Raw genomic sequence first — 26,980 nt, forward strand, 5'->3', positions numbered from 1 at the left:
AGACCTATTGTACTCTGTACCTGAGTAAAGGGACATTGGGAATGAGGGGTGGTGCTCTGGGAAGGGGAGGGGCCTAGGGCAGGGAGGCTTCCCACCCCAGTGTATAGGCAGGAAAGGCAGAGGGGCAGGGGTACGTTTGAAGACCCTCAGGAATGATGACTGAATATGATCGACCGGGGCCTCTTGTCCCAATTCTATCTGTAGCCCCCAGGAACCGGTGTCCTGGGCCCCACACCCTGCTCAGGGCATCTCTGAGTGGGCCCCCTTTGAGGGGTGTCCCCACAGGCCCAGTGGTGCAGCCGGAGGTGGGATGGGGGGGAACAGATATGCCCAGTCCTCCTCTCCCTGCAAAGGAGGAAGTAGGGCCACCTTACATAATTGGGACAATTGGCTTTGCTCCTGTCTTCCTGGCATCCTGTCTCTTACCACCTCCCTGTCCAGGGAGCCCTTGACAGAGCTAGAAGCTCAGACGTCCCCCGGTCTCCTGCTGGAGGTCACTGAGCAGAGGACGCGGGAGCCCAGAATGTCACCTCTAAGACCTGAGGGGTGTCCAGGCCTGGGGAAATGGGGAGGTGGGGCGGAGGGGACAAGGTCACACCATATGCCCAGGACCTAGGCCTCCTGCCCCCAGCACAAGATGACCCCACGAGTTTTCAGAGTTTGGTCCAGCAGACCATCCCCGGCCCCGTGAGTGGGAGGGGGCAGCACTGACCCCCCATTACCACTGGGCAGAGTTCCTCACAGGCCCTCTGTGTTCCCCCGCCATTCAGCCCACCTGTTCACCCCCGTCTTCTGGAAAATCTCCCCTGACCTTCAAGCAGAGAAGAAGGTGCCAGTGGCTGGAGCCTGGGTCTTCCTGGTCCTGCCCTGCTGCATGCCCTTCCCTCTTGGACCTCAGTTTACCCATCCTGAGGTCCTGGACTTCAGCCATCCAAAGCCAGCATGGTTTTCTGCAGGTAGAAGCAGGTCCTTGCAGAGTGACCCACTCTGGGCCCAGCCTCGGTCTCTGCTCATCATCCCCACGATCCACTGGGCACACGGGTTGGCGTCTGAGCCCTCAGGGCCCGGTGGATCCTTTGGGTGCCAGTGGAGCCACTGAGCACAGCAAGGATTCTCTTGGCACTGTGAATTCGGTTCGATTTGAGTGGTTTATCCCAGGCAGATGAGATGGGGCTGCTTGTCCTGAAGAGGCTGTGCTTTTTGGCCGGGAGACACCCAGACACCTGTAAAGGCTGAGCTTTCCAGGGAGAGTCAAAACACCCAGCTCACGGACCTGACCGACCATCCTAGCGCGGGGGTCAAGCAGCCCCATGGGCGGGAGGAAGGTGCCCGGGACAGGACCCGGGTGGAGGACAGTCACAGGGTCCCACGTGTGGAGACCAGCTGCCGGGAGGAGGGCGGGGCCAGGATCGGGTCTGTGTTTAGGTGTGTGGTTAGTCTGTGCGGTCCCTGAGCTCCAGCTCCACCAGCTCCTTCCCCTGCCTCGGTCGCCTCATCTGTGAAACGGGACAAGGACTAGGGCTTGTGAGGATTTGACACCTTAGACGGCCAGTGTGGAGGCTCCCTGGGGCCCCACTGGCACCGGCAGCTCTTCCTGTGCCACTCGGCACTCTCTCAAGTTGGGCAGAGAGGGGCGGCCCCCTCGGGTGGGAGTCCAGGCACAGCACCTGCCCCCCCTGAGCACAGCACGCTGACTTCCAAGTTCATGGCTCTTCAGACCCAGCCTCGTGCAGTGTTTGCGGGCACAGCAGGGCAGGGGTTCTGTTTGCACAGTGCGTTTGCAGGGTAAACACTGCGCAGACGCAGGGAAGGCAGATGCGGACTCCAGTGGCTGCTGGTGTTCTGCGTCAGGAGAGAGAGCCGGAGCTGGGGGCGCTAAGGATTGTCTCTCTCTCGCCCAAGGCGAAATGAGGGGATTGAGGTGCTCAGCAGCTCCCGGCTGTCTACACCCAGTGACGGGTGTAGACATTGCTGACCTGGCAGCTCTGGGAGCAGAGCCCGTGTGGTGCCCGTCCTGTGTTCTGGGGGAGCTTTCCTATGAGGGCACAAGAGGCAGTGGGTCCGCTCTGGGACCGTGTCCTCGGGGCGAACTTCCCTGGCGTGGGCAAGACCTCAGTGTCTCAACCCCGCTTGTGTATTTATTTATGCTTCTGATGTGTTCTACAGAAGATTTAAGGGCACTTACAAGGACACATAAAATTCAAGAAGAGACTATACATTGGGAAAAGGAGAAAAAGAAAAGAAAAACTAGAGGAAGGACCTAGAGGAGCTGGAAGGTGTCAGCCGAGGAAGCTCCCTCTGGCCGCTCCCCAAGGCCAGGCTCTCCCAGGCCCGGGTGCCCGGAGCTTATCCCCGCCTGACACTTGGGCTTCAGGGTCAGAGGTGACTGTTGGGTCGGGCCAGGCCCTGCAGCCATGCTGTCCTGAATGCTCTTGCCGGTCCCACAAGAGGATTTAGGGCCATGGCCTTCAGTAGCCCCGAGCACCTGGGGCCAGAAAAGTTCCACTGCTTCAGACATTTCACGGCGCAGCTGCGTTCTGAGGTGCAGGTGGAGACAGCCCTGTCCCCCAGGCCTGGGGCTGCTGGCCATCTAGCCCCAGTGGACCATCCAATGGGGCTCTGGTGCTTTCTCTGTGAGCCTCAGTGGGAGGCCTGGGCAGGATGTGGGCATGGCTTCCTGGGCGCTGGGCGTGACTGCAGTGAGGCCGTCGTGTGCGGGCATCACGCAGGGTCGGGCGGAACTGCAGAGCTTGCTCAAGCACCTGGAGGACCCCGGTCAGTTTCCGCCAGCTCCAGGCCGGGGGTCGGGCACCTTAGATGAGCCTGAGGGAACACTTGGCACTGTGAAATGACCAGGGGTCATCCCCTGCCCGCCGAGGGTCTGCTGGAGCCTCACCCTGGCCCCCAGGACTGCCACTCCTGAGAGGTGGGAGACAGGGGCCTGGAGGACAAGAAATGACCAGGTCTCCCCCCTCACGCCATTGTGCGTGTCGAGGGGAGGGTGCTATGTGCTGGGTTCTGAGGTCAGGGTCCATGTCCAAGGCCACGCTGGGCCAGGGCAGCTCGCAGTGGTAGGCTAGATATGTCGGGGAGGTGGAGGAACAGATGGGCACAGGGGCCTGGGGCTGACAACTTGGGTCTGAGAAGCCTCGGGCTTTTCTGCTCGCTGCCTGCAGTATCTGGCCAGTTTCTCCACTGGCCAGGGCCTTGGTGTCCTCACCTGGGTGACAGGGACAGGAAGTGCACCTGCCTCTCAGGATAGTTCTGACGACTCCGCAGTAGGTTGCAGGCAGAGCTCTGTCCGGCCACATGGAGGGCCCGTCATTACTGCCCCTCTGTGGTGAAGAAGCTGAGGAGTCCTGGGGGAAGGAGGATGGGGCCAGTGGGGCGGGGAGCGGCAGGGGAGAGCTGAGCCAGGGCAGGCGGCGAGGGGGCCCAGAGCAGCAAAAACAATCTGTTTCCCGTAAACATGAGCGCCCACACCAGCCGGCCGCCACCCGGCAACTTCTGTGAGTTGGGAGAGTGTGGGTATGTTTACTCACACTCCCCCGTGCCAGCTGGTATGCTGGGCACAGCTTCCCTCCCAGCTGCCTCGACAGCCGGCGGCTCCCAGCTCCGGGAAGGGGGAGCAGGCAGGGGCCCCCAGAGCTTGCCTGCAGTTCGATTCCCCTCAGGCTCAAATCTTCCACTCCTGACGCTGTCCTGGGCCAGAGCGAGAGGGCGGGGCCCCGAGAGTCTCTGGGGCCTGTGTCCACGTGGCCGGGCTGCGACACAGCTGCCTGGCTCTCGGAGATCACCAGAGTAGACAAAGGTCAGAACTGTCTAGGGACCCATGCCTCTAGTTTAGGCAACAGGTATGCCTCTGGGGGGCCCAGCGCCCCCCACCATCCAGCTGCCAGCTCAGTGTGTGCTTCCTGCTGGGGTGTGGACAGCACCCCCAGAACCAACGAGTACACATCCCAGGGGCCCTGGTGCCACATGGCAGCCCCAGCAGATGCACACGCCGTGCCCACAAGGTCAGGGCAGACTCTTGTCTGGGAAGGAGTCTCTGTGACACACTCCCAGCTGCCACCAGGCCTGGGTCAAGCATCTGGAACTCAAGGAGAGGGGAGAACTTGGAGGAAGAGGTTCGGGGGGAAGGTCTTTGGCAGGCACTACATGGCCTGAGCTGTAGCTTTAAGTTATGACCTCAGAGGTGGGTCGCAGGTGGCAGATGTGGCCCAAAGCACTGGCTGAGAGGTAAATAGGAGTGTGCACAGTGCTGACGTGGGCAGTCAAGGACACTAGAGTGTGCCCCCTCCCGATTTCCATGGGCTGGGCCAGTTGGCATAGTCACCTCTGTGGTAGGTGACTACCTACCGTCAGATTCCTTTCTCACATGAAGCCCACAGCCATGGGAATGCTGTTATTTAGTGGCGGCAGCCTCGAGTCCAGGGACTGTGCAGGCTGACCATGGGTGACTCCCTTCCCAGCATCCTGACAGCTGGGCTTGCATACTTCCTGTAGCAGGGAGCTCACCATCTGTACAGACAAAGCTCCCAGGATTCGGGAGCCCAATGCATGAGAAAGTTCCTCCAGTTTCCCCTGAGCTGGACTACGCCCGATTCTCACAGGCGCCGTCGGGAACCTTAGAGAAGGGGTAAGTTGCACTGGAGCTGGCAAAGGCCGGGCTCGCCTGGGGCACATCTCGCGGGAAGTACGTGGGCCTTGGTGCCAGAGGCCTCTTTCGGAGTCAGGCCTGGGGGAAGGGGCGGTGTGGCATCGAAGTGCGTTTGGAAGTTCACTTCTGCTGCAGGGGGGCGGGGGCAGGCCGCACCCAGTGGGGGCCACTCGATTGGCACTCCGTCTGTCCCGGTCCTGCACGGCAGAGGCGGTGGTGGGGGGAGAAGTGCAGGGAGGGAGTTGGCACGGATTGGCCCTAACGCAACTGGGTGGATTTGGTTTATTGTTTTGTGTTGGGTTTTGTGTCTTTTGAAAAACAAGAGATTGAGCCTTTTTATGACATGGATTTTACAGCGTAACGAGCCAGCGTAATTTCCCATTCTCGGCAGCAAGCACACTTTTTACACTAATTGCATAATTAGACATAATGTACTAATTGCGGTAATGGATGACAGGCAACTAAACTTTAACTTTAAAAACAGGGAGGCGTTGCTGGGGGGGTGGCGGGGGCTTCGCACCCCTGGAGTTTTCAGAGGGGATCTGCGGGTGACAGCGCCTAGCAGCTACTTCTCGGGGAGCCGAAGGGCCCCAGAGCCACCAGGGCCTTCTTGCCCGTGACCTAGGCCACACCCCTCCTCTTCAGCGGTGGGGGGGCACCCCACTACCTTGTAATCTACCTCACCTGCACCCCACCCTCCCTTCCGCCCCATCATGAGCGCGGCACTCCCCCACTGCGCAGGGCACTGGCTCTGCGTCCTCCTGGCCTCGCACCTGCCGGTCCCTCTGCCCAGTCCCTTGTCCGCTGTCCACCCCCATGTGTGGCAGTCTCCCGCCCAGCCTATCAGGCTCTGCTCAGGTGGCCTGTCGCCCGCAAAGCCATTTCAGTCTTTTTTTTAAAAGATTTTATTTATTGATTTTTAGAGAATGAGGAAGGGAGGGACAAGAGATAGAGGGAAACGTCAATGTGTGAGAGACACGTCGAGCAGTTGCCTCTCTCACGCCCCGAACTGCAGACCTGGCCCACAACCCAGGCATGTGCCCTGATGGGAATTGAACCAGCGACCCTTTGGTTCACAGGCCTGCGGTCAGTCCACTGAGCCACACCATCCCAGTCTTTTCCTTGACACGTCCCCCTCCATATCCTAGGAGGCCACCCCCACAGCCCAGTGTCCTGCATACCTCTCCCCCCTCTGCTCTTAGCCATCCAAATGGACATCTGTCCCCTCTGGATGGTGAGCCGCAGGAGGGCAGGGACAAGGCCTGGTCCATCCCAGCTGCCCCAGGCTCCAGAGGGCTGCACCAAGAACCTGCGGCATGAATGTGGAGTGGCCCCGTGGGAGCGTGAGGACGCAGGGGTGGGGTGGGGAGGATATGGGACCACTGATGGGCCACTGACCCAGGAAGCCCACATCCCACCTGGTCCTGGAAGCCAGGCTGGGAGCCCCCTCCCTGTCCCCTCGCTGCCTTTGTGTCCTCCTCATGGTCCTGGCAGGGCCACATTGCCGTGGCCTGGGTAGGCCCTGCGACCACTCTAAACAAAGTCTGTTCCAGCAAACGCCTACTCGACGGGTTAGTTCTTAACAACATGACAACTAGCATCACAATATACCAGCCCTGCTTGTGACATGACCCCATATATAAGTGACTAACCACAGGGCCCACCCACCCCTGGATGGTGGCAGCCTCGCACAGCCATGTGGGGACCTACCCCCTGCCTGTGCACTGGCTGTGTCCCCGGAGGGCTCTGGGGCTCCTTGCCCTTGCCCTTGCCCTATGCTTAAGTCCCGTACCAGGAAGATCAGAGAGGGCCACAACCCCTGCACTCGGGAGCTCTCAGCCACACAGAGTCCGGGGCTTGGTGTGTTCCCAGAGCAGGTGGGTTGGGGTTCTGTGCACCTGCAGGGGGCAGCCCCTCAGTCCAATCTGGAGCTGGGCTGTGGGGCTCACGGCTGGTGGGGTGAGGGGAGAGCCCAGGAGGTGCAGCCTGTCCTGGGCCTGTCCCGTGTGTCCTCAATGGAAGGGCCCCCGGTGCCCGACCGCTCCATCACTCCTGTGGTCTTCAGGGGCAGTCACAGCTATGTTGATACCCTCCATTTTCCCCACGAAGGCTCGAGATGGGGGGGGCAGCTTGGCAGGGCTGAGCTTTGCCCTGACTGGCTGGGGTCCCTGAATTGGTCACTACCAGTCCCCTGTCACCCCACCTCCCTCCTGGCCAGGCTCAGGGTCCCCGAGCCACCGCAAGCCCCCTATCTTCCACCCAAGGTCCCCTGATCCCCCGCACAAGTGTGCCCCATTCCAGCAACCCACCCTGTCTCCGGCCCCAGACCCTGCGGCAGGCAGTGCTTGTCTGGCCAAGGGAGGCCATGCCGCTGTGTCTTCTGCCCTCCCCACCTGCCCACCTGGCTCCGGCCAGTCTGTGTCTCTTCACCTTGCTGCTGGCTTTCTGGACCTGCGGGCAGGAGGGCTGGGTCGTTGGGCCCCCAGAGGCTTTTTTTTTCAAGACCTGGGACCAGGCAGCAAAACATGGCTGGAGGTCCTTGGAGAACAGGAAATCCGCCAGGAGTCAGACTGTGGGGCTCCCCTCCCCCCACCCCACCCCTGTGCCCCGCCTGGTACCTGGGGCAGGGGAAGGGTCCGGGAAGCTGGAGCGCCCAGCTGAACCTGCAGCTGTGCCTGGGCCTTTGAGGAGACAGCCGGCAGCGGGGCCCAGCCTGCGTCAAATCTTTCTCGTTCCATTTTCTCTCTGATTTAATTTTCCAGAGATTAGGGCCCGTTCACCTTCACTGCAGAGGAGCCTCACATGCGTGCCTGCTTTTCACTCACAGGGCTGGGTGGCTGGGTAGTTGCTCAGGCTGGTTCTGCCGGTCCCGCCCCCCACCTGCTCCTTTCCAGCGTGGCCCTCCCGCCTCCCCGGGCCCTGGGCCTTCAGTGTCACCCTGAGTCTGCCCGGGCCCCTTCCAGCCCCCCCGGATAAACCGCCACTTATCCCGCATGCCCAGGTTGCCAGAGGCCTCACCTCCAAGCCTGGGGGTAGGTGCTGGGCAGGAACATGACTCAAAGCAAGGGCCATGGACCAGCAGACCGGGTGAAGCCTGGGCTCTGCTGCGAGACTCAGCCTCTCAGATGCTCAGCGTCCCGGCGGCTAAATGGGCGTGATCTGAAGGGTCCTTCCGCGGGGGTGGCCTGGTCAGTGAAGCCGAGTGTATAAAGCACCTGCCCAGGGTGGCCAGAGTGGACGCCTGGGGATGGAGTGGTCCAATGGCCTCCATGGCCCGTTTCCCCCTCTCCCCACCTTACCCTCCTTTTCCTCTGCCCCCACCTTCCTCCTCTGCCCCCACCTTTCTCCTCTGCCTGGGCAGGTGGGGTGCTGACTTGGGTCCAGGCCCCACTGCTGCTGGCTTTTGGAGACTTTGCAAAATGCCTCTTCAGCGTGACTGGGACACACAAGGTCGTGGTGGCTGTCCCGGTGTTCCAGGCACCACCACCCCTCCGCCCCCCAGGCAGGGCTGCCGGAGGCTGGGGGGACCAGGCTGGCTCCACCTGCCCCCATGAGCATCCAGGTTTCCTCTCCAAGGTCACTGTCCCTCCCAGTGCCCTCTAGGCTTGCCCTGCCTTTACATGAAGCCACCCAGGGAAGTGGAAGGCTGGGCAGAGGGTCTGGGGCCGCTGAGGGGGCCTTGGCCCCCACAGGCCCTGGAAATCCCTAGGTCGAAAGGCTGGCCACTCTGCTTAACACGGCTACTAGAGCTGAAGAGGGCAAGATTGGGGTCAGCATTGAGGGGGGCGGTAAGTAAGGAAACGAGGGGAGACAGAGGGACAGGTGTCAGTAACTGGTGTGGGGTGGCCCCAAGGGGCAGAGGACGCCCTGGCCTTTGGTGGCCATAGAGGCGGGAGCCAGGGGTGAGGAGGGGAGCAGGAACTTCCCAGGAAGGAGAAGGTACAAACTGCCTCCTGAATTGTCCCTCCCAGCCTCAGCCCTGCTGTTCCTGTCCTCGGCTCCTGTGCCACTGTGTCTTCTGCCCTCCCCACCTGCCCACCTGGCTCCGATCAGTCTGTGTCTCCTCACCTGCTGCCCTGGCCCCTACTGTTTGTCATCGCTTCTGTGGGGTGAGCCCCCCGTCCCTTCCTCCCTAACACGGCTGATGTGAGCTGCAACAACCTGTGGACCCCCCCCGCCCCCATCTCTCTTCTCTGTCCAGCTGCCCGGGCAGAGGTGGGGACGGTGCAGGCTGCGCAACTGTGGGAGATAGATGTTGGGTGTCTCCAGTCAGCTCGCGGGACGAGGACACCAGCCCGTGTGTGGTCCTGCTGCAGTTGCTGAGGCCCTGCCCCTGGTGTGCCCGGCCTATCTCTTCCTTCTCAGCAGCCTAGGGACCGAGGCTTGCAGCTGGGGCCCAAGGAGAACCCGGCCCTGGGAGTGCTCTGGAGCTGCTCTGTGCTCTCCCCGGCTTCCTGCTGGGCCTGAGGGTGGAAAGCGCTGCGGTCAGCAAGAATGGAGAGATGACCTGTCTCCCAGGGTGGGACCTCCCACCCCAGGAGGCAGAGGCAACTGGAACAGGTCCAGGGGAATGTTAAGGAGAGGGTGAGGCACCTGCAATAGAAGGAAGGGGGCTGCTGTGCCCGAGGGGCCCATTTACGACATGGGGACAGACTTGGCTGGCAGCTGGACTACCCCTGCAGTGTAGAATCTGACCCTCGTCTCCCTGGAGGCCCCTGGCTCATCTCCCCATCCTTGCTCCAGGGAGGATTTAAATAGGCCGGGGAAGGTGAAGGGAAGAGGGTCTGGCTGAGCAGAGGAGTAGCCGTGGGACTGAGCAGGGGCTGGGGATCCAGGGGCCTGTGGGCACATGCCAGGCACATGGGCCAGTAGCAGGGTGTCACGGTGGGTCCTCGGGTGGGGGTGGGACAGGAGGAAAGCACAGTAGATGCAGCCCAGTCTCCAGGAGTAACAGAGCCGCAGGCAAAGTGGAGGAGTCAGACCTGGGTCTCGCTGGCCCCAGAGCTCTGCTCTTGAAGGTGGAGTGGAGCGTCTGCATTGGCTGAGGGTCTGCTGCACTCAGGCCCAGGGCTTAGGAAGAGGCGGAGGGGAGGTGGCTGTGGCTGTGCCCTCCCAGCGGCATCCCTGTGTCTGGGTTCCCCTGAGGTCACTTCCAGGACCCAGGCTGAGGTGACAGGGAGACAAGGGCAGGATGGCTCGGGAGGGACTGACTGCCCGGGGTGACCAGGGAGGTGGGGTGTGGCTGGAGGTGGCAGACCCCGGGAGGCCCAGGCTGTCTGCCCAGGAGCGGACACCGATGACTCCGGATCCTGGGTACAGATCCAGCAGGGACAGACTAGAGACAGGAAGGGGACTGTGATGCCTTCTGCAGAATTCTAGTGACGGTCACAATCGCAGCAATGACAACAGTGTCGGCTCCGGGCAGTCCTCACTGGCCTGTGGGGCGGGCGCTGCTGTCCTCGTTTAGTAGAGGTTCAGAGATGAGATGACTCTTGGCAGGTTCCCTGCTTTCAAGCCCTTATGCCACCTGTTAGGGCCCTGGGGGTGACCCTGCCACCTGAAGACCTACTCCCCGGGCGGCCCCCAAGCCCTAGCCCAGTCACCATGCCAAGCTACAAGGGACCCCCTGGACCTGGCCGAGGGGGCTCCCTGGGCCCCTTGAGGAGAGCCGTCAGCGGACCCCATAACCCAGCCTCAGATCTAGGGCTGCTGCTGCTGGGACAGCCTCTGATAGGGGCACCTGGGAATGACCTTGACAGGGGCGTCAGGTGTGGGAACTTCATCCCACGTCCCAGCAGCCGGGCAGCTGCACCCCCTACTGGTACACGCGGATGGGAAAGCGTGTGATTTTAAAGTCCTGAAGCCTGGGCAGGAACGGGTCAGCGAGGATGGGGGACCTGGCTTTGCCACTCCCGGGTGTGTGTCCTTGATCTGTCCTCGCCTGTTTCTGAACAGTGGGCACTGGGCTGCAGGCTCACAACCCTCCTTGACCTCTGTCTCCCTCTGGGAGCCTCGGGTACAGTCTGGCCTGGTATCCACGTGGGGCCTCCATCATGCCTGGCTGTGCGTCCAAGCCTCACGACTCACCCTCTAATCGCCAATGCTCTGTGGGAAAGAGCAACTCCACCACAAATTATTTTGTTCTAAGAGAAGGACAAAAAGAAAAGGGAAGCCAGGAGGGATGGGGGCGGGAGGAGGAGATTGCCGGAGCCAGCTCTGTGTGGAGCTTTAACCCTTGGACTGCCAGGCTCTGGGCGGGGGGGGGGGCCCTCTGGAGGTGGCCTGTCCCCCACTCCCTCCCCCGGGGTCTTATCTCCTTCGTCTCTCTGTCACTCTGCCGACCTTATCGCTCCTGCACGTCTGTCTCTCATCAGCTGCCTCTCCCATCTCCTTATCTCCTCATCACCTCTGCGCTCTGTATCTCCATGCCCCTCCCCTTCTGCACAGCTTGGTGGCAGGGGCTCAGTCATGGCGGCACGGACCTACCAGGGTCACCTGGGTGGACACATGGACCCCGTCCGGCTCAGATACACGCAGGGGTGTTCAGTGCATGCGCACACTCCCCCAAGGCTCCAGTTATGAACAAAAACGCCCACAGAGCTGCTCCTACGCCTCACATGCGAGCTCCCAGGCTTTGTTTGTCTAGAGCCCTAAACCCCACCGCACCCCCAACACACCGGCACAGACACAGACAGGCGTGTTGAGCCATAACACACCCTCACACACAGATGCAGACTTACACCCTCACTGGAGCATGTGCGCAGGCCCCCCTTCCCAGGACAGAGGGAGGGGCAGACTCGTTCCCCTGTGTACCTCTTCTTTCCTGTTCCCTGGACCCATATTCTGTGCCCTAAGTGACAGCAGGTCCCCTGGGGGCACCCTGGAGCTCCCACTAAAGTTTCTGCAAATGTCCTGGGGCAGCACCAGCAATAAGGGGGTGTGGATGCCTGAGCCCACGTGAAGGGGTAGGTGGCTGTGTGTGTAATACATTGGGGCATGTGTAGGTGTGTGTACACGTGTGAGAACGTGAGCATCTTTGTGTTGCTGTGTGGTGTGCATGTGCGTTCATTTGCTCCACTCCTGCCACGCCGTGCCTCCTACCCAGGCCACCCTCCCCTCTGCTGCTCTCAGCCCCCCTGAACTAGTCAGGGGGGTTCTGCTTATGGTCCCTGGAGGAGGAACCCCAAGTTCCAGAGAAGGCAGCGACAACCCCCTCCTACCACCCGCAGTCACTGCCAGCTGTGGAGCTGACAACTGGGTCCTTCCTCCGAGTCCATGAGAGCACTGGGCCCCACTCCCAGACCTCGGCGCTGTCTCAGTGACCAAAGCCAGGGGGCGGGGGGGGGGGGAACTGGACTGCACTGTGCACAGAGGACATGTGGGGGCCGTGGCATGGCGCTGTGTGACCAGCTGGCCTCACCCCGGCTCTGCTTCCTTCCAGATCTATAAGGACAACCGGAATCTGTTTGAGGTGCAGGAGAATGAGCCTCAGAAGTTGGTGGAGAAGGTGGCCGGGGACATCGAGAGCCTGCTGGACAGGAAAGTGCAGGCCCTGAAGGTGGGTGCAAGTGTGAGAAGTGAGGGGGGACCTGGTGGAGTGGCCCCACACTGGGAAGGTGATGTGGTAACCTGCCGAGGGCATTCAGCCCTCCCGGCCCTCAGGACTCGGGCCAGGCCGTCACTGGCTGGATCGTGGCAGCCAGCTCGGAGCAGCAGGGCAGTTTTTCCTGGAGTAAGCCACGTGAGGGGTGGCCTGGGGTCTTGGGGGCCCCGAGTGGGTATGATGGCGGGGCCCAGGCAAGGTCCAGCTCTACCCCCCATTGGGCCTGGGGTCCTCTCATCCCTCTGTCTGTGAGCGTGCCCTGGGTGAGCCCCTGGCCAGGACAGCACCTGTCAGTGGCTGTGGGGGCGGGCTGCTGGCTCTGATGGGGAGGGAGTGTGAGGGGCCCTGAAAGCCCCAGAGAAAGCTGTGGCCTCGTGATGCCAGGGGTCGGAGCCTCTGCTCTGCCCCGCCCCTGACTTTGAATGTCCCTCCGCCTCCCTCTGGTCCTGGGTCTTCCTCTCCGTACGCACAACCCTGTCAGCTCCAAAGCAGAGCGGTTGTGAGAGGTGAAAGAGCCCACTGGGCCACCCTATGTGGCTGCGCAGAACCGGACCTCCCCTGCTGCCCTGCCAGCCCCAGGGACAGCCACAGGGCAGGCTCTGAGGTCAGTGTGGGGCGGTCGGCGGGGAGGGGTCGAAGCAGCCCCCAAATTGGAGGCACAACTGCAGCTGCCCCGCCTGTGTCAGAGAGACAAGTCCAATGAAAGGAGTGAGGTCCCGATGCCCAGGACTATGGGCACAGACTTGAAACTTTACATGTGAAAGAAGCCAGTCCCAAAGGACCACCTGCCGCGTCGTCGCGTTTCTGTGAAGTGCCCATAACAGGCAGACGCACAGACGCGGAAAGCACAGTAGTGGTTGCCCAGGTCTGGAGGGGGGCACAGGAGTGTCTGCTAGTGGGAGCAGGGTTTCTTTCTGGGATGATGAAAATACTCTAAAGTAGAGTGTGGTCAATGGTCGTACAACTGTGAATATGCTAAAAACCCCTCGTATGCTTCATGTGGGTGAGTGTTATGGTTATGTGAATTATATCTCAATAAAGCTATTTTTTAAAAAAACCGGATGAGCCGGCCTACATGAGCCATGCCCAGCCTCAGGCCAGGGTCCCGGCAGGGTCAAGTCAGAGCAGCCACCCTGCCTAACCCCTACCACATCCAGGCCCCAGGAGAGAGCCAGGACCCTCTGCCCCAGGAACTGGGTCCCACTGTCTACCTCGGGTCCCCTGCCTGCCCCGGTGTGACCTGGGATCATGGAACAGGGAGAGGCTGGAGCCCCCTCACCCACTATGGACCCAGAGGACCCAGCCCGACCTCCAGGGTCTCCTGGTCCCAGGTCAGAGACAATTGGGGAAATGAACTGTCATGGGAAGGAGGCAAAGCCCAGCTTTCTGCCAGGACCGTGGTCCCCATGGGTCCCACAGTGTCCACCCTGATCCTGAGAAACATCTGCTCACCACCCAGCCAGCACATCACGTCCCACCTCCTTTTCTGTCCTGGACTAGGAGCCACCTGGACACTCCCCCCTCCTTCCTCTTCTTCTCTGTCTCTCCCTCTGCTCCTCACCCCAGACCCCGTTTGCCCACTACCCCCTTGCTTTGCTGGCCTCCTGCCCAGCTCACAAAGTGCAGGCCGCCAGTGCTGAACTTGTGTCAAAACCAGTCGATTTGGGAAGGAACACCCATTGGGCCCGCAGGCCTGCTACCCACCCTGGATTTAGGGCCAGTCACCTCAGCAGGAGTGGGGGGCTGGGTGGCGGTGGTGAGAGATGCCTGACCGGCGCACCCTCTCTGAGTGTAGCAGAGCTGCAGTCCCTCCCCAGGCCCCTGTCCCCAGTCCTAGAGGGACAGCCCACCCTGACAGCATGGGGGGCTTGGAGCCCAAGGTCTGGGGCTCTGCTTCCAACCCTGTCCCTGCACCGCCTGCCGGACCCTGGCCGAGAGGCAGAGCAGGGTCAGCCTCCTTTCCGCTACCTCTGCAGCCCAGCCCAGGGCCTGGTCCCCAGCTGGCACCACGCACAAATTATTCCCAGTGCAAGAATGATGAGAAAAGACAAACCCTGATTGGGCACTTCACAGAGGGGACACTGAGAGTTGGAGGTGCCATGCCTCAGGCCGGGATGTGGCAGACTAGGGTTGGAGTCCAGGCCCCTGGGACCCTAAGCCACGCCCCTGACTCCCCTGGTTATTGCTGAGGTGAGCGCCAAGCCCAGGGCCCTACCTTCCCAGCTCCGTCCTGGCCAGGGAAACCCCGCTGCAGGGCCCGGTTCCACCCAAGTCCACAGAGGAAGGGGGTGACTGTCCTCTTCCCTTGTTGGTCTTAATTGTTGAGGATGAGCCTTGGTCGTTTTACGTTTTAAATTGGCTATTGATCAAGGTCCAGCCCTTTTCTCCTTTCCCACATTTGTTTGCAGCCTGAGTGCCTTTGGAGGGAGGGATCCTAGGGGTCTGGCCGCCTCCACTCCATTGTTCCTCTCTTCCTGGACCCCAGCCAGTAATCCAGTTTAAATCCTCTTGCCCTGGTCTGGAATTTGCATTTGGGTCTTGCAAGGAGGGAACTGAGCAACACAGGACAGGAGGTCGCTGTCTCATCTAATCAGGAACAGTCAGATGTTTGCCAGGAGCTTCTCCAAACTGCCAGGGGTGGTTGGCGGGCCAGGAGTCTGGCAGCAGCGGGCCAGGGCCGAGGCCTTGGGGCTCGGGTGACCCGCAGCCCTGGCTCTGGCGCTTTAGCTACAGAGACATGGAGGGAAGTCTCTGGGCATGTCTGCCACCCGGAGGGGGGTTTTGAGCCAGGACCCAGGCTTTGGAGTCCCAGGCAGGGAGGTGCCTGCTTCTTATAGCAGACTGGAGGCAGAGCCGGACCCAAACCAGGACTCGCCGGTCCCCCCAGCTGGGCCCTTGACACCCAGCCCCTCTTCCAGAAAGGTCATCGCTTCGTGGTTGTAGTCCTCCCTCCATTTCCTGATGACCTGCTGTGTGCAGGTGGGCATGGGGCGCCCTCATGGAGCTCTCATTCCAGCCCTATCCCGGCCTTAGTTTCTCCCCTGTACAAAGAGCATGAGACTGCCCTGCCCCATGCCCCTACTGTCACAGCTCCAGGAGCCACCACTCCTAAAGACCACAGTGAGAACAGCGTCCCTGGGGATCATGCCACCTTCAGCTCCATCCCTGGCACTTCTGCTGTGTGGATTGGATTGTAGGAGAGACCAGGGAGGAGGCATGGCCTTTACTGAGGTGAGGAGTGTCCTCAGTTTGGGGCATTCTGGCCTCCTCTCGAGGACAAGGGCAAGGGCAAGGGCACTGTGGCTCAGTGGGCTTAGTTCATGGGGAATGGGAAGGCCAGGGGCAGAGCAGGGCCAGGCGCTGGGTGCTGGACCCCGCACACTCCCCCTGACATCCCCTCCTCTGTGCTTCCACCAGGGGCCAGGTGGCACTTGCTGTCCACAGGGAGATGGGCTTCTGGTCTCCTCTGCTGGAGGCTTGCTCTGCGATGACCTAGTGACCTTGGGCAAGTCCCTGCCCTGCAGTTTCTTCCTTGGGCTGTGGAGACAAGACACTGAGTGCCCCTCCCCAGGGAGGTCCTGATGGATGGGCTGGGGCTGCCACCGTGGCCCTGGTGCTGGGGACTCCAGTGGCCAGTGTGCTCACCCTCGGTGGCCTCTCTGGGGAGCGAGCATCATTTAAAGAGTGAAATTAAAAACCCTTGTGCACACAGCCGCCCTGCTTTTGCCGCTAATGGCCACTTAACCCAATTAAACTGATGCATTGTTGGCAGTGTGACCGGGTCTGTTCAGGAACTGGGCCCTGGGCTGGGTGTGCAGAGGATCGGGAGGGATGAGCTGGGGCCGGGGCTGCGGGGCCGTCGGCGGCCCTGGTCGGAGAACAGGTTGCCTGCCTGCCACTTGCTCACCGCCGCCTGTCTCAGGCATCACCTGACACGGGTGTCTCACTGTGGGTACTGCCGACATTCCAAGCAGGTAACCCCGTGTTGTTCGGGGGCTGCCCTGTGCCCTGCGGGGTGCCTACAGTGTCCCACTAGATGCCGTCACTGTGCCCCTCCCCCAGTTTTAACAGCCCTGGGGTAGAGCCGCTGGTCTAATGGGACAGAGACAGGCAGCCATGGTGGATGGAAGTCCTAGGACAGGGGACAGAGTGGTGCTGACAGAATGCGGCAGCTGGAGCAGGACGAAGTTCCCTTCGGCTAAGAGGTGGTAATAAGCTTAGGGCTGCCTGGAGGAGGCAGCAAAGACTTGGGGCAGGGGGAAGGTCGGCATTGAGGCAGCTGGAGGCCAATTCAGAATGGGGCCCACTGGTGCATTCATTGATGGGGTTGGATGACAGATTGGGGAGGGGAAGGCGGAGAGGAAAGGCCCGTGGTATCTCCTACTGCAGGCTCGGCCCAGCCTAGGAGCCTCTTCAACGTCGGCAGAATGGGGGCGAGGCTGTGGCTCTGGGTTCTCGCTCTAAAAGACACAGTCACGGTGGACAGGCAGGCAGGGGCTTCCGCAGCATCGGCTGCCTCCCCCACCTTCCTCTGGGCAATAAAAACCTGTGTGGTGGGGCTGGCAGTGGCTCCCACCTCCCCGACTTTATGAGCACGAAGAGATCTTGACCCTTCCACTTTCCTGCTCTTGAAAGGAGGCGCAGACACGTGGAGCCGATGAGGCACTTGTGTGGGCGCCGAGGCCCCGCGCAGCCTTTCCCCCGATGGCTGCGTGTGTGGCTGATTACTCTCCCCTCATCCAAACAGTGCTGCCACTTCCTGGCAAGGTGCCACCGCCACCCAGAGCAGCCAACTGGGGTCCCCGGGGTGGGGGGCAGGTTTGAATTCATGAATGGGCATCTGTTGAGTGCTATGGTGTGGGAGCCCTGGGACCCCCCGCCTGCAGGGAGAAGTCACCAAGTGAACACAAAAGAGACCTGTGGGCGGCGAGTACACAGGGGAGACCAGGCAGCATGTACCTGGAGAAACCGCCCCGGAACAGGATCAGAGGGAGCTCCTGGGAGGAGCTGGCCTGCATGTGCACGGGAAGGAAGGGAACTGCTGGCCGCTCCCCGCATACCCAGGGTCCCAGGGATCAGCACAAGCCTCAGGCAGATGTGCTGCTCTCAGCAACAGGGGACATGAGTATGGGGACAGCCCCCCCCCCCAGGTGGTGAGAGCCCAGAATCCCTTTAAATGTCTCCAGGCTGAGCAATCAGGGCAGGGAGACAGCCTCCCTGGGAAGGAAGAGGGAGACAGTGTGGGAGTAGGGGGAGGTGGGGGGCGGGGGGCATGGCTAGGGTGGGGCGTGATGTAAAGGGTAGCTAGGGCATGGTGGGTGGACCGAAGGGTCCTCAGGAAAAACACATCATTCCCTCCTTGTCTCCCACCTGCCCACCTGCCTGAGCTACTGGTGTCAGATGAGGGCCTTGCTCTGCCTGTCAGGCTCAGAGAAGGCTGAGCAGTGGGTTCAGGGCTGGGCTCCTCGGGCCCTACCCTTGCCCTGCGCAGAAGGTGTCTCTCCTGGCTCCTCCTCCAAGGCACGGGGCCTTCACGGGGTTCAGGGGAGCTGTAGTGGCCAAGGGAAGGGTCTATGGGCCTGGGGTGCAGTGTCACTGAGGACTGCAGAGCCTGGAGGGTCAGTCTTACACCCACCCACCCCACTGCTGAGTTCTCCCCAGTCTGAACGTCAGAGGGAAGGGGCTGAATGCAACCACGTGTCAGGCCAGGAAGCTCAGCATCCTACTTGCTGTGGCCAGCGAGCGTCACCTACCTCCTGTGGGGACACCTTGGCCCGGGTGCCCCAGGCCCAGGTCTTGCCCCAAGAGGGGGTGTCTAAGCCTCTCCTGCCCGATGATTCTGCTCATGATGCCAGGCGTGTCCCCTGGGAGCGCCTAGTGCCCACCAGTCTCCATCAGACCTCTCTGTGCCCCAGCCTGGCCCTCTCCACTCCCCGGGAGGCAACATTCCCACCTCACACACAAGGACACGGAGGCTCCCAGGTGACCCCAGCCCCAGCCCCTGCCTGGATGAGACAGGGTCACGACTTCCCCTGCTCACCCGGCTCCAGAGCCTGGGTGCCTGCCCCTCCCAGAACTCCCAGGGGTCAGGAGGCAGCAGAGCGTGCTGGCTGGGGTGAAGAAGCCAGGGTGGTGGTCTGCCAGGAGAGGGCAGAGCACAAGCAAGGGCCTAGGGGCAGGACCTCAATTGGGGGACACTGGGGACAGCTGGAGAGGGCGACTGGGTTGAAGAGGCTACAAATGCAAGCTAGGAGCTGATGCCCTCCGTTCCCTATTTAATACCCCTGCTCCATGCCTACTGTAGACAGGGAAATCTAGGGCATGGGGGTGGAGTCAGCCAAATGGAAAAGCCTAATGCTGGGCCCTAAGGAGACACTCTGGACCCCACTCCCCAGAGAAGCCCACACCAAGGGAGGCTCCCCTGCTGCTTTTGTCTGATCCACCCAAGCCCAGCCATCGGGGGCGGGGGTGGGGCCACGGGCAGATGCTAGGAGGCAGAGTAAAAGGGCCTTCAGGTGCCATAGGGACAAACCAGTCTAATTTAGGATCAGAGAAGTGAGACATTTAATTGAATTTTAATAGCATCTGGCCCTTTGTTCTGAAATCCTCGTGCATGAGGGCTGGGGGAGGGGAGGGTGTACATCAGGCAGGGCAAGCCAGTGGCCAGGCTAGTCCCTGTCCTCTAGGACTCCAGACTTCGAGGAGACAGACAACAAGCTACAGGGCTCACTGTGCAGAACAGGTCATGGCCGGGGCAGGCGGGGGGGTGGGACAAATCTAAGAAGACAGCCCGGAGGAGGTGGTGTTTGAGCTAGCCTTGGAAAGTGGGCGGGATTTCCAAAGATGGAGAAAGGGAAGAAGGAAGGCACCAAGACTGGGCCTAGAGTGAGAGTGAGCAGAAGCCACTGGAGCATTGTGGGCTGTGCAGGGACCCCTCGAAGGTGCAGCCCATGAGCCACCATTTCCACTGGATAAGCAAGGGGGTGGGGAGGAGACAAAGGCCTGAGTTCTGAGTTCCGGGGTGGTAGCCACCCGTCCGTGAGCCTGGCTCCTCTGATGCAGAAAACCCCAGGAAGCAGCCAGTCACCTCTCCCCATTTTCTATGGCTTAAAATGCACAGCAAACAACACCCCCACTGTAGCCTGGGCACTTGGGGGAGAAGTGAGCCCACAGGGATGCCGGTGAGAGGGCACTCTGCCAACGCCCCAGCCTCGGGGTGTGGGGAAGACAGCCTCACAGATCCCTCAGTGGTCTTCTCCAGCCCCATATCTGAAGGCTGGCCGGCCCTAGGCACCAGGGTAACCCCCAACAGGGGCCCCAGAGGTGTTCCTGGAAGTGGCCAGTTGACCCTGGCTCATGGGATAGCAGCTTCCTCGGGTACCCTTTCCTTCCTTTGGACCCTGTCTCCTGAGCGTGAGCACCTGGTGTGTGTGAGCCCTGCACGGGGTTACCAGGTACAGGGACAGCGGGAATACATCTGGGCCACCCCCTCCCCGGTAGTGCAGTCTGTTCAAGGTGACAGTGATGTGGCTCATGCCACAAAGTGTGGAGCCAGGGTGGGAAGCCCGTGGATGTTGACCAGGCGTGGGGCGGGGGATGGTGGAGATTTTTCTGGCAGAGGAGAGTGAGGGACAGGACCTGTGGCAGAGGGCGCTGCGAAGGAGAGGCCAGAGGTAGAGAGTGCGTGTGTCTGCTTGTGTGCCTGGCGTCACGTGGGAAGGAGGGGTCTCGCCTCTAGCTGGGCTCTGCGGCGGCGCACATGCGCAGGAGTGCTGTGAGGTGGAGCTTGAGGCAGAGGCGTGCGTGGGCCACGCCCAGGGCAGACAGCTGCCCTGGGCGTGTAGATGAGACCTCACCTAGTGACCGCAGTCCTCCCAGTTCCAACCTTGCGCTGCCCCGAAAAGAACCTCTGGCCGTCCCTGAGTCCCCCTCAGAAAGACAGCGTGGCACGTGGTGCCCGTGACCACACTTAGAGTAAGGTGGCCAACAATTGGGGTTCTCACCCACTGCTGTGCGGCAGCCCCCAATCTGCACGGGGCAAATCTCACCTTCTCTGGTCCTCAGTTTCCCTGCCTGTACAGCAGCAGCAACAAGCATAGCTCACAGATTTGTCATCAGAGTTTGTGCTTCAGCCTTGGAGCCACAGGTTCACAGCTTCTGGGGGACCACGTGGGATGGGCCGCCAGGACAGGGTGGCCCTGTGCCTCTAGGGTCCCACCCAGCACGTGGGCCAAGCCTGGGCTGTAGGACCTCACGACAGCCCGCGCCTCTCTGGATACCTTGCCATGAGCCTGTCCTTAGCTCCCACCCCTGTGGGCCAAGCTGTCAAGGCTGCTAGATGCCTCCCGCCTCTTGGCGCAGGCACCGGGGCCATCGTTTAGGAGGCTGGTCACGGCCATCGGGCCCTTTGTTCCAGCCTTCCTGTGTTTGCCCACTCTGCGCCTTGGCGAATGGGAATTGCAGCATGTTTGCTGTGTCAACACCAGCTGGGACCCAGTTACCGAGATAGCTGAGGGTGCAAGGCCCCCTCCAGCAGCCGCCCGGGGTCCAGCGCCTCCCTGGGCAGTTGGAGTGAGCAGGCAAGTGGGCAGCTCCCAGCCTGGGACCCATCCCTTCACCCTCAGGACTGCCAGGCTGGGGCTAGCGGGTGCCTGGAACCAGCAAGGGCAGCCCCAGGGCGGGGGCGGGACTCAGGAGGGGCCAGCACAGCCCCCACTTGGTACCTCCAGGAGCTGCCTGGCAGAAGCGGCCTTCAAGCATTTTGAAGGCTAAGTTTTGGGCTCCACCACCCCCTATACAAACCCCTCCAAGTCCCCAGTCCCACCCCTGCCCTCTCCTCCTCAGGGTGCTCAGATGTTGGGTCCAGCAGTCCGAGGAGAGGCCTGAGTGGTCAGGCAGATGGACAGGTGGGCGGTCAGGCAGGGAGATGGGGTCAGGGCTGTGGGTCAGAACTCCGGGGGAGGACTCTGGGTGTCCTCTAGAATTCCAGAGAGGGAAAGTGGCCTGCCCGGAGCCCGGAAATGACCCAGGGCGGTTCCACCACTTGGGGGAACCAGGGCCCTGGGCTGCATGGCAGAGCCAGGCCTCTAAATCCTATTTACTTCTGGAAGGGGATCCCCACCCACCTCATTGGTAGCTTTTCCAGAAATGAACCTGTAAGGCCGACTCGCCCACAAAACAGGCCTCGAGGCATGGACCGGGCAAGCTGCCGAGGCAGAAGGCCAGGAGTGGTTTCTGGTCCCGCACTGCCGTGGCAGCTGCCTGGCGACTTCCTCTCCCTGAGTCTCTGCTTCCCTGCCTGTGAAGTGGGGTGATAAGCATTCACTCTGAAGGACTGGCAAGAGAATTGCCGGAGCCAATATGTGGCCCGCTCCTAGACAGGCGTGTGCCATGTGGTCATCACCATTACTAGGGTGGGGTTCGGACTTCGAGAAAGGTCCCTGTCACTTGACTTCACTTTGGGATTTCATGGGGAGTGTCCCAGCACCCTGAAGTGCTGAGGCTGAGGCTGGAGGGAAACGGCGTGTCTCTCAGAGAGCAGGGAAGAGCCTCTTGAGAAAGGGAACGGCTCGGAGGGGGCTGGAGATGGGGGGTGGAGCATCAGGCAGAGAGTCCAGTGGGGCTGCTGGAGCAGATGGAAGGGAGCAGGGAGGGACCCTCCGAGTTCTGGATCAGGGTGTGGAGTTATACTCCAGCCCAGGGGAAGGGGGTGGTCAGAGTGGGGGCCCATAACCAGGCGGGGGTAGGGGGCTAAGGGAGGGAGAGCCCGACAGCTCCTGGTGCTGAGCAAGAGAGTGGGTGAAGGTGGCATGTGTGTGGATGGGGTGTTGGACAGCAGCAGGCTGAGGAGTGAGAAGGCTGAACCTTCAGGAATCCAGGGGGATTGTCAGCAAGTGGGCAGCGCCGCCTGCCTTCCTCAGCAGGCGGGAATCCTGGGGAGCTTGGGGTGCAGCGGCAAGAGCACGCAGTCACAGGCGAGGGAGGTGTGGCCTTCTACCTGGACCTACTCGCATCCCCATGTCCCGGGACACGATGACCATTGGTTGCGCCTTCTTGCCTAGAGCTCTGAAGGGCTTGAAGCTCTCTGAGCCTGCACCTTAGGCTCTTGACGCGGCCCACTGGAGGCCTCCGGACCCGCTGGGGACTGGCTTTCAGACCCCTGGGCTTTGGGGGCCAAGGGCACCTTCCCATGCATCTGTGGCACCGCAGGCGGAAGAGTTGAAGAATGAGGCACCAGGAAATGGGAGGCAGTGCCCAGGGCTAATGTGCCCCGACACCCTGTCAGGTGGGAGGGGCCTGTCCCCAGGTCTGGCGGATAGTAACGGCCACTTAACTGAGAAAATGGACCTATCTGTGCTCAGCCAGTGGACAGTGGTGACAGCCAAGTTAATGCCGTGGCCACCGCCCCGCTGTCCTCTGTGTCCTGTGTTCATGTGCAGGGTCTGCCACAAGCGCAGGCCCAACCCCAGGACACAGCTGGGGTGGGGGGGAGGTGTGGGTGGGGAGAAGCACATGAGAGTGTGGGGGCTCATCCCTCTCCTGGGCACGTGTGTGCATGTACCCACGGGGGTGTCCAAATGTGAGCACATGTGTCCCCATGGACACGCACGTGGCTGCTCCTTCCCCGAGGCCCAGGCAGAAACATCAGGCTCCGAGGTCCCTCAGTGACGACACTGGCCTCTCCCCATCGCCCATGTGCCTGCCTAGACCTTCTTTCATCAAATATTCTCCTGCTAATCTCGTCTCCCTGTGTGACTGCCATGTAATTAGTTCATTTTGCAAAATACTGCATCTGTCATGTTTCCCCCTGATTTTCTCAATTTCCCAGGAAAAGGTAGGAGGGGATGGAGTGGAGGAAGGTTTCCGGGCGTGAGGCCACCTCATGGGTCAGCTGTGGCCCCACCCCCTGCACACAGGGCCTCCTCCATTGCACCGACACATGTGCATCCCAGACCCAGGGTCTTCTGAGGAGGTGGGGGGCAGTAGGCAGGGCCTGAGGGGGTCAGGAGGAAGAGACGGTGCCTACTGACTGGGCACTGCCCCACAAGCACCTCTGCAGCCTGGGATGCCCTGGGACTACTCAGGCCCAAGCTGGGCTCAGACTGGTGGGTTACTAAGTGGCATTGCCCCTGGTGGGCCTGTGATAGTAAGCCGGCTGGGGTGAGGGGCAGGACGTTGGATGGTGTCTGCTCGGCACAGGTGGCCGCACATGATGGGTTGAGCCTGAAGCCAGGCATGCAGTAAATTCTTGGTTAATGGGAAGCCCAGTGACCTTCATTGTCTTGGATCTGCCCACTTCTACTCATCGGACAGGTTCCACAGTGGGGGCTGCCACGAGCAACTACCCCTCCCACCCCCTCACCCCAAACAGAGTCTGGTGGACACCATAGACTGTGGACAGGGCACATGTGGACCCCCCCCCCCCCAGTGAGTCACATGCGGCCCTGGCCCTGGCCCTGACAAAGCAGGATAGCTCCAGCCAGGGGGCTCCAGGCCTCATCTTCCTCCCTGGGGGCACCAGAGGGAGCTACGAGGCCGAGCGCCCTGCCCCCGCCTCCTCACGCATTCCCCAGATGGGAACCCAGAGGCTGCCAGGCCTCACCCACACAGAGAGCCTGCAGCCAGAGGGAGACCTGCTGCAGCCATGGACCCCAGGGGGCTGGAAAGGTTGGGTTCAGAGGCTGCACCTGGCACGCCCTACTTTCCTCCCCTCCACCACCCGCACCGTCTCCCCACCTTCTCTTGCTTCAACTCTCTGGAGAGGTGAATTCTCTTAAACTTTTAATTAAAAACATTCTCCTTTCTCCCCCTAAGGTTTGCTTCCCCGTGGTTTTCCTCTTAGAAGGAGAAACAGGAAGAGGAGGAGTGGCAGGCCTTCCTAGGTGTCCATGGAGGCCGCAGTGGAACCAGGGCCTGGTCACCACCTCCCACCACCAGCCTGTGTCCCCCTCCCCAGCTTCACGACTCTGTGGAGAGAGGCATTTCTGAGGGTCCCAACCCTGGATGTCTGCCAGATTTGAGGAATAGACCAGCTCCGGAGCGCTGTTGCCCACCCCCAGGCAGCGGCCGGTTTGCTGACCCCTGATGCTGGAGGGAGCTGCCGCCATGTCCTTGGGTCCACGTTTCAGAGTTGGAGCCCACTCCACGTCTGGAAGTTCCTCCTTGTATCATATCATGATCCCTCTTGCTGAAGCCTAAGCCCATTTCCTTGACTCTGCCCTGGGCTTAGGCTGCCTTGCCCCTAAGCCCTCCCTGGCCCTGAAGACAGGAACTGAGTCACCACCTCCCTTGTATCTGTTACCTGCCCTTCTCTGCAGGTTGAGCCCTCCATCTCAGGACCTCCAGGCCCAGGCCGGGAAGCTACCCCCAAACCCAAGGCTCATCCAGGCACACTCCCCGTGTGCCCCCCTGAGATGCTCTCACTATAGGGTGTACCTGTCCCGCCCCCAGGAGCCACGCCCCCTTCCATCCCCGGAACACTCAGGGACTCAAGCCTCCAGCCAGGCCAGAGCCCAGAGGGGAACAGAGGCACAGCTACCTCTACCCAAGCCCAAGCCTCCAGGGGGCGCCCCTCACCCTCTGCCACAAGTTCCCTCTCCTGGGCGACGGCACAGAGGGGACACTGCCAGCCCTGAGGGGCTGAGCCAAGGGCTCCCCTCCGCTCACCTCCTGGGCTGCCCTCAGAACCCCTCCTGACACTCCCAGGCCCGAAGGCCACCCTGACTGGCCCTGAGGATGCTCAGGGAGACATCCCATCAGGCAGGTGGGGCTGCAGCAGGATTTGGGGACTTGCTGGGAAGAGGGGCAGGCGGGCCAGCTAGTGTGATAGCACAGGCAAGGGCAACCCCCACCTGCTTGTGGGGCTCTGGGCAGGGACTGGTTGGAGGCAGTGGCAGCGGCAGAGGGAGGCCTTGCACGCCACATGAGGGTAGACCCCAGGCCTGGAAGCCCTGGCAGCCTCTTGCGTGAAGCACGGTCTTTATTTGTAGTGCAGGTATGTACACTGAGCACGGATGTGTACCAGGGTCTGTGTCCTGACACCTGCCCCACAGGTGCTCTAAGGCTCTGGGCATGGCAGGTAGGGGTGACCCTAAGGGTGGAGCCTGGGGTTGGGGGGCAGCGTCTTCTGGCTCATTAACACAGGCAGAAGTCCAGCCCTCCCTCTCAGGGGCTGCCGTCTCCTCGCTGGCTCCTCCATGGGCCCATTAACTCCCGAAGCTGGTATGGGCAGAGATGGGGGGCTCTTCCTCCACTGCAGGGCATCTCAGTGTGCCCTGAACCGCCTCACGCCAGGCTCCGCCCACCCGTGCATTCCCCAGGCCCTGTGTGGTTGCCAGAAGCCTCACAGTGACAGAGGCAGGCCTGATCTTGCTCTCTGGTACCTGGTGGTCCAGATGGGAGGCACAGAGTAGACCAGTCACACGAGGGTGTGTAATGGGGCGTCCCAGAGACAGACACCACGGGGAGGCAGGGAGGGAGGGGTGCAGCACCACCCCACAGGCACACGAGCAGACGGGGAGCCAGGCAGGGGTGAAAGCAGTGAGAGGAGGAGAACGTTCTTCTCCCAACTTGGACGATCCCCAGCCTCCCAGCTGGGACACAATTTTCCAAGGCCCTCTGGGGTCTCTCCTCCCCGCTGCCCAGCCCAGCAGGGCCTGATTAGGGCCCAATGAGCACAGCCTCTGAGCAGGGGGTGAGAGGCAGGGGGTGGCCCCACAGGGAGAGATGGGTCTTCCTGGGTCTCTCAGCCCCAGGGCACCTGAGTGAAAGAGAACTGTGAGGGCCCTCTAGAGTTCACGGCAATGGTGATGGAGCCCACCTAAGGCTGAAAAATAAGTGGGGTGAGCGTGTGCTCACAGGGGTCGTCTATGTGGCCCAGCCATGCTCCGAATGAGTGTTGGTGTGGCGCTCGGTGGACGTGCACACCCATCTGCAGGGCTAAGGGCTGGGCCAGGCTCTCCACTCGTGCAGGTGTGTTAGAGACGTGTGTGCTGTGCTGGCAGGTCCCGTGGAGCTGGGGGTGGGCAGGGAGGGAGAGCTCTCCCACCTCAAGGTTCCTGTTGCACCAGCATGGCCCATCTCAGTGGCGCCCTTCTGGGCGTGCTTCAGGCACCCACAGTGCACGTGGGTGTTCAGACCCATGCGCACATGTCCTGTCACCCTGTCTACAACCACGTGAGCACACCCAGAGTTCACATCACCACGTGAATGCCTACAGATGGACGTTCGTGCATGCATGCAGGTGATACGTGCGCATGTGTATCTCGACCCTCGAATGCCCACGTATGTAGATCTGTGTGTGCCAGGCAAACACACACATGCATGCTCACTCCTGCCTGGAAACCCCCATCTCCCAGTGTGCGGCCCTACCTCAGCCGTGGAAGCACTCACCCGGGTCTCCACCCCAGTGTCCCGACAGGCAGGCAGGCAGGTCAGGATGACTGGCGTCCGAGGCGCAGCAAGAAGCAGGGACTTGCCCAACACCACCAACAGCTCCACCTGGGACCCAAGTCTCCCAAGGACCCATCTAAGTTTGACACGGCCCCACAGCTGTGCGGTGGTCCCCTCAACTCCTCTGCGGAGCCTGTGGAGTCCAGGACAGAGGGCTTTGCAGAGTGCCCCGTTCCAGTCTGCTCCCCCATCGGCAGAGCTCCCTGGGGCCCACAGTGGGAAGCACTGAATCAGAGGCAGGTCAGGGGTGTCCCCACAGTGGGCCT

General features: G+C 61.4%; 1 protein-coding gene across 2 annotated transcripts in view; it reads left to right on the forward strand.

The window, feature by feature from the left end:
- Window positions 1-26,980, forward strand: part of CACNA2D2 (calcium voltage-gated channel auxiliary subunit alpha2delta 2) — a 121,341-nt gene that overhangs the window by 47,296 nt on the left and 47,065 nt on the right. For both annotated transcript variants that reach the window (XM_037049629.1, XM_037049630.1), the window contains exon 3: window positions 12,102-12,218. In XM_037049629.1, the coding sequence (XP_036905524.1) occupies window positions 12,102-12,218 (117 nt within the window). The remainder of the gene's footprint in view (window positions 1-12,101; window positions 12,219-26,980) is intronic.

The sequence above is a fragment of the Sturnira hondurensis genome, unplaced genomic scaffold (genome assembly GCF_014824575.4).
Source record: "Sturnira hondurensis isolate 20B ecotype Veracruz unplaced genomic scaffold, ASM1482457v3 Scaffold0006496, whole genome shotgun sequence".
Classification (NCBI taxonomy): Eukaryota; Metazoa; Chordata; class Mammalia; order Chiroptera; family Phyllostomidae; genus Sturnira; species Sturnira hondurensis.